The sequence below is a fragment of the Rhineura floridana genome, chromosome 8, assembly GCF_030035675.1.
Source record: "Rhineura floridana isolate rRhiFlo1 chromosome 8, rRhiFlo1.hap2, whole genome shotgun sequence".
NCBI lineage: Eukaryota > Metazoa > Chordata > Lepidosauria > Squamata > Rhineuridae > Rhineura > Rhineura floridana.
In genome coordinates, this window is record NC_084487.1 from 105,404,751 (window position 1) to 105,420,345 (window position 15,595).

The window sequence follows — 15,595 nt, forward strand, 5'->3', positions numbered from 1 at the left end:
TGACTTACTGGCAGTAGTTCTACAGGATTTTAAACAGAAGACTTTCTAGTGGAGATACTAGGGATTGAACCTGGGACCTTTTGCATACAAAGCTGATATTACCAGTCTGCTACAGCTCTTCCTCACATTTAATTTATGTTTTAGTAAAAGCTCTGTCACCCCAAGTTGCCACTAGCTGAAGCCAAATACAAAAGAAATGCCTTAGAATTAAAGAACATGGTGCCTCTGAGTAGCTACTAAGGAGATTAAGCTTAGTCTTTCCAAAGGAGAGTTAAAAACTCTTACAAGCCATGTATTACTCACAGCCTTTCCAATCTTAGGGTTCCCAGATGTTGCTGGACTACCATTCCCATCTTCCTGACCATTGGCCATGCTAGCTGGGGCTGATGGGAGTTGTAGTCCAACATCAGGAGACGTAAAGGTTGGGAAAGGCTGCAGAAGTGGAGGAGCCCAATCGACCTTCTTCCTACCCGTATACTAGAACACTGCAACAGCAGCCATTATTACAGCCACCCTTAGTAGTCCTACTTTCTATTAATTCGTTTTCAAAGCCATCACATCATCTACTGGCAGTGAATACCAAAAGCAAACATATTTATTTTGTATTAAGCCCCACTAAAATTCAAGAAATGCATCAAAGTAAATATTCATAAGACTTCAACCATAATAGCAACCAGTCCCTCCCCCAAAAAACTTTCACTCACTTGCCCGGCACCCGGGAGGCATTCCGCTTCCAGAACTGTTTTCTACCAGCGTCGCTCGCCATCTTCCCATCACCTCATAGCCCTTTTCCCTCCAAAGAGGAAACAGGCGCGGCTTCAAACACACGAGCGAGCAAGGCCAGATCGATATCCCAACCGGCACGGCCCCCCTTACTGTCCTCCAAAGCCGAGCTCTTTGGCACTCACTCCATCCCTACCCCTCTTCCTCCTAACAGAGAGCAGCGCGCTGCCATCTTGACACTCTCCAATAATCCGTCTCCCCATTGGCTACTAGAGAACAGCTGTCACCTATGCCCAGTCACAAGTGAGCATACTACCAGGCGTCTTAAAAGTCACCCAATCAATATCACCGAATGTGATTTGAGAGTGGCTGGAATTGCAGCCAATAGAAGCCCCAGTTCTCGGCTTTACTTAGAGGGGCCGGCCCCCTACGAGGGGATTTTGTAGTTTCTTGCTATCGGTTCCCGCGGAACTTTCTTGCGCTGCTTCACACACAACCCCGGTGGGGTTCTGGTGCACTGAAGTTACATCTATAATTATGGCCGCAGGAGCTTTTAGCTTTACAACAGAGTACGACGCTGAAGTTGGTTCCTAGTTCCCAGTTCCTTATTTGCTTGAAAGTTCAAAATACTAAAAAAGAAGAGTTGACAGCTACAGCAACTTCAAGCCAAATTTAACATATCTCTGAACCCCAAAATATATGTTGAGGTACCCTGTATGATATATCACTGTGATTGGGGGACTCTCCCCGTCAAGAATACCAATACACTTATGTAATCAAAATCATCAGGCTTCTGATATTATCATAAACACATAATGATGTCATAAAATCATAAAAAATAAGTAGCTGGGGGTGCCCACCCCAAAATCTGATCTGGGCCAGGACAAATCATACACCCCATGAAAGTGGAGGGTGTCCTCTATGAGATGCCACTGCATCCCGCCTGGCCCAGAGCTTCTGTTGGGCACAGGACATGGAGGAGGGCATCTATGCAATACCAAAGCAGAAAAAAACATACAGGAAAAAATAAGTACCTGGGGGTACCCACTCCAAAATCTGATCTGGGCCAGGACAAATCATACACCCCATGAAAGTGGAGGGTGTCCTCTATGAGATGCCACTGCGTCCCGCCTGACCCAGAGCTTCTGTTGGGCACAGGACATGGAGGAGGGCATCTATACAAAACCAAAGCAGAAAAAAACATACAGGAAAAAATAAGTACCTGGGGGTACCCACCCCAAAATCTGCTCTGGGCCAGGACAAATCATATACCCTAGGAAAGGGGAGGGTGTCCTCTATGAGATGCCACTGCATCCCGCCTTGCCCAGAGCTTCTGCTGGGCGCAGGGCATGGAGGAGGGCATCAATGCAAAATCAAAATGGACAAAAACATGCAGAAAAAAAGAAGTAACTGGGGGTACCCATCCCAAAATCTGCTCTGGGCCAGGACAAATCATATACCCTAGGAAGGGGAGGGTATCCTTATGAGATGCCACTGCGTCCCGCCTGGCCCAGAGCTTCTGCTGGGCACAGGGCACAGAGGGCATCTATGCAAAATCAAAGCAGACAAAAACATACAGGAAAAAATAAATAACTGGGGGTGCCCACCCCAAAATCTGCTCCGGGACAGGACAAATCATATACCCCAGGAAAGGAGAGGGTGTCCTCTAAAAGATGCCAGTGAGTCCCACCTTGCCCAAAGCCTCTGCTGGGCGCAGGGCACCCAGGGGAGCATTTATGCAACATCAAAATAGACAAAAACACGCAGAAAAAAAATAAGTAACTGGGGGTGTCCACCCCAAAATCTGATCTGGGCTAGGACATATCATACACCCCATGAAAGGGGAGGGTGTCCTCTATGAGATACCACTGCGTCCCACCTGGCCCACAGCTTCTGTTGGGCGCAGGGCATGGATGAGGGCATCTACACAAAACCAAAGCAAACAAAAACATACAGGAAAAAATAAGTAACTGGGGATCCCACCCCGAAATCTGTTCTGGGCCAGGACAGATCATATACTGCAGGAAAGGGGAGGGTGTCCTCTACAAGATGCCAGTGCGTCCCACCTTGCCCAGAGCCTCTGCTGGGCACAGGGCACCCAGGGGAGCATCTACGCAACGTTAAAATAGACAAAAACAGGCAGAAAAAATAAGTATTTGGGGATGCCCACCCCAAAATCTGCTTTGGTCCAGGACAAATCATATACTCCAGGAAAGGGGAGGGCGTCCTCTACCATATGCCGCTGTGTCCCACCTGGCCCAGAGCTTCTGGTGGGTGCAGGGCATGGAGGAGGGCATCTACACAAAACCAAAGAAGACAAAAACATACAGGAAAAAATAAATAACTGGGAGTACCCACCCCAAAATCTCCTCTGGGCCAGGACAAATCATATACCCTAGGAAAGGGGAGAGTGTTCTCCATGAGATGCCACTGCGTCCCGCCTGGCCTAGAGTTTCTGCCGGGTGCACGGCACGGATAAGGTCATCTATGCAAAACCAAAGCAGGCAAAAACATACAGGAAAAAATAAGTAACTGCTGACACCTCGCCTCAAATCTCCTCATGACCGCTCCCAAGGGCTTCATATATGTGTTAAACAGCATGGGGGACAAGATGGTACCCTGCAGCACCCCACAGCACAACTGCCAAGGGGCCGAAAGACAGTCACCCAATGCTATTCTCTGAGAACAACCTTGGATATAGGATTGGAACCACTGTAAAACAGTGCCTCCAATACCCATCTCACCAAGTTGGCCCAGAAGGATTCCATGGGCAATGGTATCAAAAGCCACTGAGAGATCAAGTAAGAATAACAGGGTCACACTCCCCCTGTCCTTCTCCCGATAAAGGTCATCCATCAGGGTGACCAAGGCCAATTCAGTCCCATAACCAGGCCTGAACAGAGACTGGGATGGGTCAAGATAATCTGTTTCATCCAAGAGTACTTGCAATTTCTGCAGCACAACCCTCTCAATCACCTTCCCTAAAATGGGGGTATTTGCGACCAGTCGGTAGTTGTCACAAACCAATGGGTCCAAGGTGGGCTTTTTCAGGAGTGGTCAGATCACCGTCTCTTTCAAGGCAGCAGGAACCACTCCCTTCTGCAATGATGTGTTGACCACAACCTGGATCCACTCGGTCAAACCTCCTTGGCAAGCTTTAATAAGCCAAGAAGGGCAAGGGTCAAGAGAACACGTTGCCTGTCGCATCAACTGAAACCATTCCCAAGAAGTTGGAGCAGATGTTGCACTGGACACCTCCTTGGGGACTATAGTAGATGTAGATGGGGCATCAAGACTGCTACAGAGGTGAGCAACTTTACCCTCAAAGCGCCTTGCAAACAATTCACAGTGGGCCTCCAAAGGGTCTAAAACCCATCTCCTGGAGTTGATATCAACAGACTCCTGACAATACAGAAAAGCTCCACTGGATGGCTACTTGAGGATGTGATGGAGGCAGAGGAGTAGGTACGGTTATGATGTTTTACTCGTGCTTCATCAGCCTCACAGCATATCTTTCACCACTTGCACTCTAGCCGTCATCCAGCCTGTTCAATTAACCTTAGCTCACTGGTGTACCAAGGTGCAAACCGGGCTCCACAATGCCGGAGAGAGCGTTCGGGGGCAACTGTGTCTAGAGCCCAATGTGCCTCGCTAGGGTCAACTGCTCTATCTACTGGGAACTTCCCCAGGGCATTTAGGAATCCTATGGATTCCATTAGTCTCCGGGGGTGGACCATCTTAATCTGTCCACCACCCCTGCAGGGAAAGATCGGAGCCATAAGTCTAAACTTCACTTGGAAGTGGTCTGTGTGATGTCCTTATATGTTAAAAACTGTAAATATGGTAAGTGTGGGTTTATATAGGGATATATGGTAAGTGAATGTAGTAAGAGGGGGGAGTGCATGGGCTAGAATGCTGGAGAATGTTGGATGATTATTGGCTGAGGTTTGAATGGCTGAAGGTATAAATGAGAGGATGACAGTTGAGTCAGAGAGGTTGTAAGGGGGAGTTGAGAGGAGAGTGATTGGAAGGGAGTTGAAGTGGGAGGCAGTTGGGATTGAGTTGACAGAGTTCTGAGGGAGGTTTGGATTGTATTAGGCTGATATTTGGACAGAATATATATAACTGGAAACATAAGAGTGACACTATAGGAAACCATACGCTTGTTAAACATTCCTAAAGTAATCTTGTTATTTCCTAGTGTTATCAAATAAATACTTTTATTGGTTTACCAAAAGCCTGATCCTTGGCTGGGGATATACAGACCAGAAGGGAGGGCAGGGTAATTACCAAGGCTGAAGGGAAACTGTACCTAATGGTGGCAGCGGTGAAGGAAGAAATTGTAACATCGTCAAGTATCCAGAGCAACCCAGGATTGTATGCTTTATAGACAAAGATACAGGGGGGTTGTAGACAACAAGGGCACCCAGACACAAAGTAACAATAAGTCATAGGGAGACTAAGGTGAAGTCTCTAGCAGTATTGTTTACCGTGAGTGGCTGCTGCTGCTGCCTAGCAGTGGGATCTTGAGAGATCTGTGCTAGAGCAGAGTGAGAAAAAAATAAAAATGACGATCCTTACTGGTGGTGTCCTGAGGTGGTGCCTACTGAAAGGCAGTAGCCACAAGCAGGTGGGAACCTGACAGGTGGAGCCAAAGGTGGGAACGTCACAGTCTGACCCTGGCAATGGGGTGACATTTTATTACTCTGGAACTAATCTCCAAGTTTGGGGGGTTTTGGTCTGTAGACTAAAGTTAGGTCATCAACTGTCAAATAAAAGTTCAGGCTGGCTGAGCACAGACCAGGACATAACTGACAGGCTTCTAATTTTTAATTCCCCCTTCCCTGAACCCAGCACTGAATGTAACAAGTTTACACAGGGAAGCCTCCACTGCATCCGGTAGATAAAGGAAAGTAGCTATGCATCTACAATTGGAAGCTAAAAATATTACACCCTCTCACCCACTGGAGCAAGTAAGACCCTCATTTCCCTTGGTGCCAAAACCTGGGAGGGGGTAGTGTGATCAGACACCCTCTTTATTTCAAGTGAATCTCTAACTGAAAAGTTTCAAATTAAACTTTTGATTTAAAATCACTGTGAGGCAGGGGTGTAGCCACAGGGGGTGGGCAAATGAGAGCATTGCCCCTCAAATGATAATTCTGCCACCACCACCCCATTTGAAATTTTCCTTCAGTCCCCAAATTGCAAGCGTTGCAGTAACTTAAAACTTCACTTGAACTTTTAGAAATACAGTTTAGGCATCCAAAGAGAGAGGCAGGGAAAAGTTACAAAGGGAATGTGAACACAGTGTTGTATTCTGTTAATAAGTTTGAACTGAAGAAGTTTGTCTTGAGCAGGGCTGAAATTGAGCACAGCTGAAATTAGGCTTGAAACAAGCATCGTATTGTAGGCAACAAGATAGATTGCAGTTTCTGCTTGTTTGTAGTGCCTGCAATAGTTTCCCTTCCCCGAAGTATCACTTTTTTTTATTTCTCTTCCATCCAGACAATCTGATCATAGAAGATCTACAGAGTGCACAAACAAACAAACAAAAAACTGCATGGAAGAACATAAGAAAATCCTGCTGTATTAAGTCAGTGGCCCATCTAATCCAGCATCCTGTACTGACAACAGCCAACCAGATGTCCATGGGAAGTTAATATTCAAGTACCACAAGGGATGTGCTCTGCCTTAGATTGTTATGCCCCATGGTATAATTTTGTACAGTATACCAACTGACACTAGGTTGGAATTATCCCCAACAGTTCTAAGGCTTTGGAAATGGGACCGATAAGGGAGCATCAGAGTGAGCAATGGACTTGATGTCACAATTGTGACTATGAATACTGGACAGAGCCTATTATGCCTTTTCTGGGAGATGCTCACATGTGGCAGAGGTGGGGTGTGGGGCGTTTGGTATTTGTATTACATTGTATTATTACATTGTGGGGGTCTGTATCTATATGAAACTAAAGAAAGATTTATACAATAAATAAGTACAAATTGCACAACCTCTGTCCTGTTGTCATGGGGTTGGGGTGGATGAGCAAGGGAAATCATGGTTAGTGAAGATCAAGGGCAACATCAGGCCACAGCTTCAAGGTCTGGTTCTTGATGTCTTTGCCCACTGGGGGTATCCACATTGGGTCCATGGATGTTCACCAGGGCACACATTTCCATCTGCACCTTTACACTGTGAACAAAATACCAGCCATCCTGGTGCACTACTACATCCAGAATTGAGAGAGGGGCTTTCTTGTGGAACAATACAGCTGCCCCCTTGGACTTCTTAGATGACCAGCTAGCAGAGACTTCCCCTAGCCATTCTTTACACAGTCTATACTCCTCTGAGGGGAGGTGCATTTCCTCAAGGAAAGGCACATCCGTTTTCAACTTTTTAAGGTTACGTAAGAACTGCTACCTTCTCCTTAGGGAACCAAGGCCCCTGGCATTCGAACTAAGAATTTCCAACGCCATCAGCTGGGCTTGGACTTGGGGAACAAAGGGAACAGCAGAACCAGGAACAAAGGAACCCCCCCCTCAGTGGACTAGGCACATTGGAACTCACTTTAGATGTGACCCATCCAAGGATCCATACCAGCATTTTATCCTAAGAGCAGCTCAAACTAATCAGAGGTCCTCCATGCTGGTGATAAACCTGGATACTGTATTTAGAAGACCCGAACAGCTGCCTGAAAGAGCAAGTGACAGGTGAGCATGTTTTCTAAAAAACCTGATGGAGGGTACAGCTGGGGGGGGTCTACAAGGAGACAGAAGACAGGGACATGAGACAGATTTGAAGCTCCCTTGGTTGGACGTGTCAATGTTCCTTATAGCCCATAACTCTGGCCAGCCATTTCATACAGTTACCTCACTTTGTAACATTCCAGGTAGTTCTGAACTACAGCTCCTGTCAGCCCCATCTAGCATGGCCAAATGAGCCAGTGCATTTTGAAAAAAAGAACAGAGATATGATCTTACAGCAGTATTTCAGCAACCTATTCAGAATGGTTGGCAAGATAATATTTGGGATAGAGGTAATTCCCATCAGACTCTTATTGTATGACTATGGTTATGACAGCAAGATTATTATGGAATACTGATAATGGAAGATTGGACACTGAAATTACTGGATTTAACAGGACTATCGGAAGATTGGACACTGAAATTACTGGATTTAACAGGACTATCGAAGATGGAAGATGGAAGATGGAACTAATAGGGACAATAGAATAATGGCTATTGAAATTATTGAACCTAACAGATTCTGATGAGACGGATTGTTTGAAATGTTTATTTTGACTATGGTTATGACAATAAGATTATTATAATTAGTAATGAGATGGATTAATTGATATGCTTATTTGGAAAAAAATTGATAGATATATTTCTTAAAGAACTGAAACCTCTCTTTGACTTTTTGTGGAAAGAACAAAGTAATGTTTATGAGATCTGATGATTAAGTAAGATAACTATTGGAGGAAAGTGATTTTATAATATGATTTAAGAGACAGGATTGTTATATATTATAGACTTATAACTGATTTGATATGTGACAAATGGGAAGTCAATATTTTATTCTTTATTTTTTTTTCTTTTTGTTCAATTATTTTTGATTTTGTTTTTTGTCTTTGAATGTTTAGTTTTGTATGTTGTATGAAAATTTGAATAAAAATTATTAAAAAAAAAAAATGAACTACAGCTCCTGTCAGCCCCATCTAGCATGGCCAATGGTCAAGGTTGAGTTGTAGTCCATCAACATAGGGAGGGCCACAGGTTTGACACCCCTGTTCTCAAACGTTCTCAGAGTATGTGGGGCAGCAGAGAGGCCCACTACTGTCCCCCAGGAGCTTGCACTGCAGATTATGCTCTAAGATCTGCAATCCTCTGGAGTTCTGCGTGGGGATGAGTGAATCTGACAACTCTGATTTCTCTCACTTTCTCATTTTTCCAGTCTTAAATTCAGATCTCCACATTTTCACATTAGTTTGTGATTTAAAAAAAAAAAATTAAAAAGCCCTCATGAAAACTCATTGGCAGTTCAGTGCATTTTTTTCCTAATAGGCACACTTCTGCAAAGCAATGTTGTACATTCTTTGAGCAATGTATGCATTTTTATGCCCTCCACATGTTTAGGACTTCACCTCCCACCAGCCCTAGCCTGCATGGCCAAGGGTAGAGGATGATGGGAGCTGTAATCCAAAACATCTGGAGGGCACCACATTGGCAACTCCTGCATATATACATTTTTGCACACATTACTTTGCTGGAGAACTGCATTGCAAAGTTCACCTTCAAATGCAAACAGCAGCCCCAGTGGTCAGGGATGAAGGGAATTGGCATCCAACAACATCTGGGGACCACAGGTTGGGGCAGGCAATGCTCAGCTAGATATACCAATGGTCTGATTCACTATAAGGCAGCTTTCTATGTTCCTACCACCTTCTCAGGGCCAGAAGACCGTGGCTGATTTGTGGACACAGCATTGGGGGCCAGATTTGGAACAGGGAACTTTATCAGCAACATCAGTGATAGATGAGAAGAGGAAAGTCTCACCATTCTATCCTTTTTTGTGGTATTTTAAAATCTCATCCTTCCTCCAGACAGCTCAGGGCCACTACACACAGGAATCTCTCCACCTCTCACAACAACCCTGTGAGGTAGGTGGGCTAAGAGATGGGCCCAAGATCATCTAGCCAGCTTCATGGTTGAATGGGGATTTGAACCCAGGACTCCCCACTCTTAGATGCAATCAGCTCCGATTAACCAATGAAGGCCTTAGTGTGAGGTGCCCTGCCTCTGACCACCACCCCACAGTGTTGTTACTTTGATTTGTTCTGCACATGGTCAAGGGAGATTTGCTTGTTTGTTATAGGGGAAGACAGAACACATACACACAAAGGTGTCTGGGAAAGAAAAGGGTTTGCAAATAATAAGACTGCGAAGGTAGTACATTGCCATTTTGTCTACATTTTTTGCATGGTTTGCTCATTCGTTTTTCCTCCCTGAATAACTACTGTATGTACTGAACTTTCTCCTTCAGTATTAACCTTCTGGTTTTCTTTAGTTTGAAGTGATCTGCTGGGTGTATTGTGTGCTGAATAGTAAAATTTTTGAGAGAGAAAAGTAATGGTCTGGGAAGCACCATGAGTCTAAATTATTGTTGGTCTATTCTACCATTCACAGAGACATTTAAAAATACCATATAGCTGCTATATGGGAATTTTGTCTCATGTTTGCAGTGGATTGCACAAAACATAAGCCATGCCCAAAGGGTTTACAATATACAGCAGCAACTTCTTTGTCAATTGATTTATGGCAACAATTCTACTGAATTTTCTTTGGGGGGTGAAAACTGTTGGGAAGGCTTCGCTATATTCAAATATATCAAGCCTGACATCAGCACTTTATTTATTTATTTATTTTTTTATTACATTTATATCCCACTTTTCCTCCATGGAGCTCAAGGTGGCGTACACGGTTCTCCTCCCACTCCATTTTACCCTCACAACAATCCTGCAGGGTAGGTTAGGTTGAGAGACTGTGACTGGCCCAAGGTCATCCAGCAAGCTTCATAGCTGAGTGGGGATTTGAACCATGGTTTCCCAGGTCCTAGTCTATCCCCTATACCCACTACACCACCACTTGCATCTTCAGGCAGCTTCCGAAAGCCCAGAGGTGCCAATGTCTGCAGATTGGACTAGAACCACCCCCACCCCCTACTCAGCTTTATCTTGCAATGGCCCGTTGCGAGCTACCTGCCATGTTAAATTTCCCTTGAGTGATGCTATACTGGGACATTTGTTGGAAATATTGAATGGTAGATGGCTCACAATCATCCACTGATCACCGCAGATCATGGCACCACCAATAGTAAGCCCATCCAGAGGAGTTGCTTGTGTTGGGGGAGCACAACATGCCTCTTTGCCAGGGACTCCACCACCATCACCAAACCTGAAGCTGTCCCTAAGATAGATTCCTGAATAGACACATAATATTCAAATACTTTTCTCCAGACTCAGGTTAAGTTTAATGGCTTATTTCTTTATCCTTCAAGCAGAATGTAAGCTCACTAAAATATTTACTGGCCTTTAATATTAGATTTGCAGAGATTATACAAGAGGTTCAATGAAATATGAACTGCTTCCAGCAACTGAAACTAGAACCTAACTGGGAGTGAGAGACAAGGTCATGAACGAATCGCTGCTGAGTCTTAACTGGATAAATTGAAATTAGATCTAAGGTGTCACTTTCCACAAAAACCTGAAGAGCATTTGACAGTAAATAGTGAAAGTAAAAGAATAGCATAAAATATTCATTTACTATACTCTACTCAGATGAAACATAACATCATCAATTTTTTTGTATCCTCTGTATTAGGAGGCTGTCACTTTAGACACAATACCAACATGGGGACTCTGGCAGGGGTGGATTGTGTGGTTCTACCATCTGGATCCTTCTGACACATTACAGTTTTTACGGGATAGTTTATTAGGGCTCATTGGCAGGCATGTAACTAGGAAGAGGGGCAGGGGAAAATCCCTACACCCTGTACAAAATACATGCTTCAATTTCCCCCTTGTTTAACCAAAACCTACCTGAGTAGAGATTTACATTTTCTGGGGTTTGATTTTTCTTTTTATAAATGAACAACGAAATTCCAAAATTCATTCTGTTCAAGAAAAAAATGTTTATTAGAAGCCAGCAGTCTACAGTTTGGGAAATTCCAATCAGAATATGAAACTGATCCTATTCAGGAGTAAGACCTACTGAGTTGAACAGAACACCAGATAAGGGTGTATAGAATTATAGAATTTTTCCCCTTCATTACCTGCAGTATCTATTCTGCTAGTAAGACCTCTTGGTCTCCAAAATACTCCTTCCCTTGTGGATCCACGGCAACATCACAGTACCCCTTTTGTGCCTAGGACAGAAATCATTAACCCAGGGCTCAAAGGTGCCATGACTCCCGTGAAAGCCTTTATTGGTACCCCCAGAGAGGGTTTTCAGACTCTGAGCTTTCACCAAAATAATAAGTAAGCATCTAGCCCTCCTAGAAAGAAAGCTACGAAGAAAAATGTGCAGGTACCCTTGTAAGTGATTTCTGTGAAGTGAGCCAGCCTGAGTGCTCCAGCCTATCAGTGTTTTCAGCAAATAACTGAAGTCAGAGCCGTGTCTGATAAATGAGTTATTTGGAAACCAGGCAATAGGAATCCCTGGGGTCCTAAAGGGCTGCTGTTTCCCTCTCCCCTTTAGTGCACCTTCCCTGCTTCTGTCTTATTTTCTTCTGGTCCTTCAAATCTCCCTAGTTTGCCCTTCCCTTTTTGTTAAGAACCAAAATGTATCTTTCCTGTGGTGGGTTTGCCTGAGATCAGGTACTCTTTAGAAGTTATTTTCTGCAAATACTACTACACAGTAAGAGCAGGTGGATGTTAAAGAATCCCCTCCCCACATGGCAAATGCAAAATGTGAAAAGCAAATTATGAAAACTGTGAAGAGGCTTAAGCATGTCTCCTGCTGCATATGAGTTGATGCCCAGGCACTCATGAAGAATTCACTGTATAGTTTACTTACAATACAGTGGTACACATGTCTACTTAAGAATGAAGTCCCTTTGCATTTAATGGAAATTACTCCCAGGTAAGTGGGTACAGAACAGCACCCTAGGCTTTGGTTTAGGGTTGGCACTGAGAAAAACAAGGTTCTTGTGCCTTTAACAGCTGTATCTCCACAATCAAGACCAGCAGAATATAGCTGACTTCCCATGGTAAATAGGGGAGGGGGCAGGGTAAAGCAGCAATGACTGTACTTTCATTTTGTGTTATGCCAGGTCCCTCTTGGCAGCCATTTTATGTTATGCCACATTCACATGGCAGTTATTTTGTGACTGGTGCCCACAGTACTTGCTCAAAATTCAAAATGTGCCCCCTAGTCCGAAAAGGTTGGCGACCCCTGCCATAAACCATGGCTATGCAAATTCATCTACATGTGCTGCATGCTAGCGCACACAGCCTGAACATTTCTACTTTGCTCCGTCTTTCCTCCTGGGGGAAAGAAAAATCAAAGAGTGGCTGATTTAATATTGCATGGCAGCCCTGTGTAACTGGTGCCCACAGCACTCTCTCAAAGTTTGAAATGCACCCATTGGTCCAAAAAGGTTGGTGAACCCTAGGAGATTCTCCGTCAGCTCCACTTTCCTACTGGCAACCAATTCCTTGCATACATCTCCTTTCTTTCCTCTCATTTTTAAACCCACAAGGAGAAAAGCTACTTGGTTGTGTGTAGGGGCTCGGAGGGGGCTCTTGGGACAGGTGAGAAGGGGAAAGTTTGTGCCCTGTTCCCCTGCCCACTGCACCACAACTGCATTGCTCTCAGTGTGTCATTACAAGTGTTTGAATGTGGCCAGTGGTATGGTGATAAAATTTTGAACCGCAGCAACTCACTTGCATAACCACACATCCCAAGGAGAGTCTAAAATTGCAGGCAGCTGTGTTGATCCATTATACAGGATCAGCATGACTACAATCCTATGTCTGGTTTCCTGGGAGTAAGCACCATTGAACTCAGTGGTGCTTACTTCTAGCTGCATAAGTTCAGCTTGTAAAACACATTGAGCTTCATAACAAAAGATTTTCAGTCAGCTGAAATGCAGCCTTGAGCTGTGTCTGACTTCCTGTATGCTAAGTGGTCACAAACAAACTTTGGGTGCCTTTCTATCACCTCATCAATTATCAGAGCAAGGAGGGTTCCTCATTTATCCTGGTGCTCTGGCAGATGACATCATCACCCCTGTTCTGAAAAAAAAAACCAAAAAACCCCCATGGAGCTGCACTCCCTTGTGTTCCCTCTCCACCAGGGGTGTAATCGTCCAGGGGGGTCATAGACCCCTTACTTTTATGGGAGTAGGGTCTGTATGTACCAGCCAATCAGCATGCAAATGGAGCATGTTAGCCACTGAGAAGAGTCTTCTCACTTGGTTAACAACATACTTCCTTGTCCTTTAGTGCTGACTGGAGCCAATCAGAGTGAAAGGAGCTGAGTCAATTCTTAAGAAGACTCTTCTCAGTAGCTAACACACACCTTCCCTTTCATGCTGATTGGCTCCAAGGGTAAGTGTGAAGTGAGCTTTATGGCAAAGTACCTTGGTATCCCAAATCCTAGTCTCACAGTTGGCTTCATTTCAGGATTCTTAAAATCAAAAGGTTTCTGGCAACATCTAGACCCACAAAGAGAGATGAGGGGGAGGGGGAAGCCTATGCACACAGCCATTTAATTCTGGTTCTATAATTCTGTAATTGTAGAATCACACTCGTGGCTGTCAGGGGGTGTGGTGTGGAGGGACCCTGCACTTCTGACTTTGCCACTGAACTACTGCCCTCATTACATTACTGCATGTAACAGTACCTCACTGCATGAGGTGGCTCCTGCTTTGCCTGGCTTTTTGTGGGTCTTGAGTCATGTGCCTGGGAGAGAAGACTCAGAGCCAAGTGGGGAGACTTGAAGGCCTCCAATTAGTGTAGTGATGGGTAGAGGGAGATATGGCATTGTGAGAAGGACTTGCCAGGTAAGGGGAACGCGGCCCAGGCAATTAATGACTGTGCCTTGTTTCAGTCCTCCCCACACCCGCAGTTTTGTTGGTTGCCTTATCAGCCAGCTCTCAGACCTCCAGATGCTGCTCCTAAATGCCGAATCAGTGCATAATAAGGTCTCCCTCATTCATGATTTAATTGTGGATGAGGGAGCCGATCTGGCATATATAACCGAGACCTGGGTGGGTGAGCAGGGAGGAGTCAGTCTGTCCCAGCTATGTCTGCCAAGGTACCTGGTTCAGCATCAGGGTAGACCTGAGGGTCAGAGAGGGGGATTTGCTGTGGTCTATAGGAGCTCCATCTCCCTCTGCAAGTACCCTGTCCATGTGACTACTGGTCTGGAGTGTTTGCACCTTGTGTTGGGTCAGTGGGACAGACTGGGGATTCTGATGGTGTACCGCCCATTCCCCTGCCCAACAGACTCCCTAGCTGAGCTGATGGAGGTAGTCTCGGGTGTACTGTTGAGATCCCCCAGACTGTTGGTTCTTGGGGATGTCAACATCCATGCCGAGGGCACCTTATCCTGGGCAGCTCAGGATTTCATGGTCTCCATGACAACCAAGGGACTGTCCCAATATGCCATTGGCCCAACACATGTAGCAGGGCATATTCAAGGACATGGTAGAACCATCTGCCCACTGTAATGAATTTGCTAGGCACTTCCAGGATAAAATCTTTAGCATCTGCCAGGACTTAAGACACCAGTGTTATAGCAGGTGAATCAAGCGGGGTATCCAGAGCACAGCCTTCTCCCTGTTTCTTGGATGAGTTTCAGTTGGTACAGCTTGAGGACATTGACAAGGTGCTTGGACAGGTTCGTGCAACCACTTCTGTGCTGGATCCTTGCCCTTCTTGGCTAATAAAAGCTAGCAGGGATGGAACAGCCGGCTAGGCCAGGGAAGTGAATAATGCCTCTCTGCGAGAGGGGGTGGTGCCTGGCTGCCTGAAAGAAGCAGTAGTGAGACCACTCCTGAAGAAACCCCCCCCCCCCGAATCCAGAAAATCTTAATAACTATAGGCTGGTAGCAAATGTTCCATTCCTGGGCAAGGTCCTTGAACGAGTGGTGGCAGGCCAGCTCCAGACACTCTTGGATGAGACCGATTATCTGGATCCATTTCAGTCAGGTTTCAGGCTTGGTTTTGGCATGGAAACAGCCTTGGTCGCCATGTATGATGACCTCTGTCGGGAGAGAGACAGGGGGAGTGTGACTCTGGGCTCATCCAGACAACTGCAAAATGTGTGACATGCCCGCTATGTGTGTTCATTATTTTTCGGTCGTCCA

At 45.2% G+C, this 15,595-nt stretch overlaps 1 protein-coding gene across 2 annotated transcripts in view; it reads right to left on the bottom strand.

Annotated features, from left to right (window-relative positions):
- Nucleotides 1-992, bottom strand: part of TBC1D22A (TBC1 domain family member 22A) — a 177,025-nt gene extending 176,033 nt beyond the window's left edge. Inside the window, exon 1 of one of the 2 annotated variants that reach the window (XM_061640276.1) lies at nucleotides 705-992. In XM_061640276.1, the coding sequence (XP_061496260.1) occupies nucleotides 705-766 (62 nt within the window). In that variant the 5' untranslated portion in view covers nucleotides 767-992. The remainder of the gene's footprint in view (nucleotides 1-704) is intronic. The other variant, XM_061640274.1, reaches the window with a different exon arrangement.
- Between the last annotated feature and the right edge of the window lie 14,603 nt (nucleotides 993-15,595).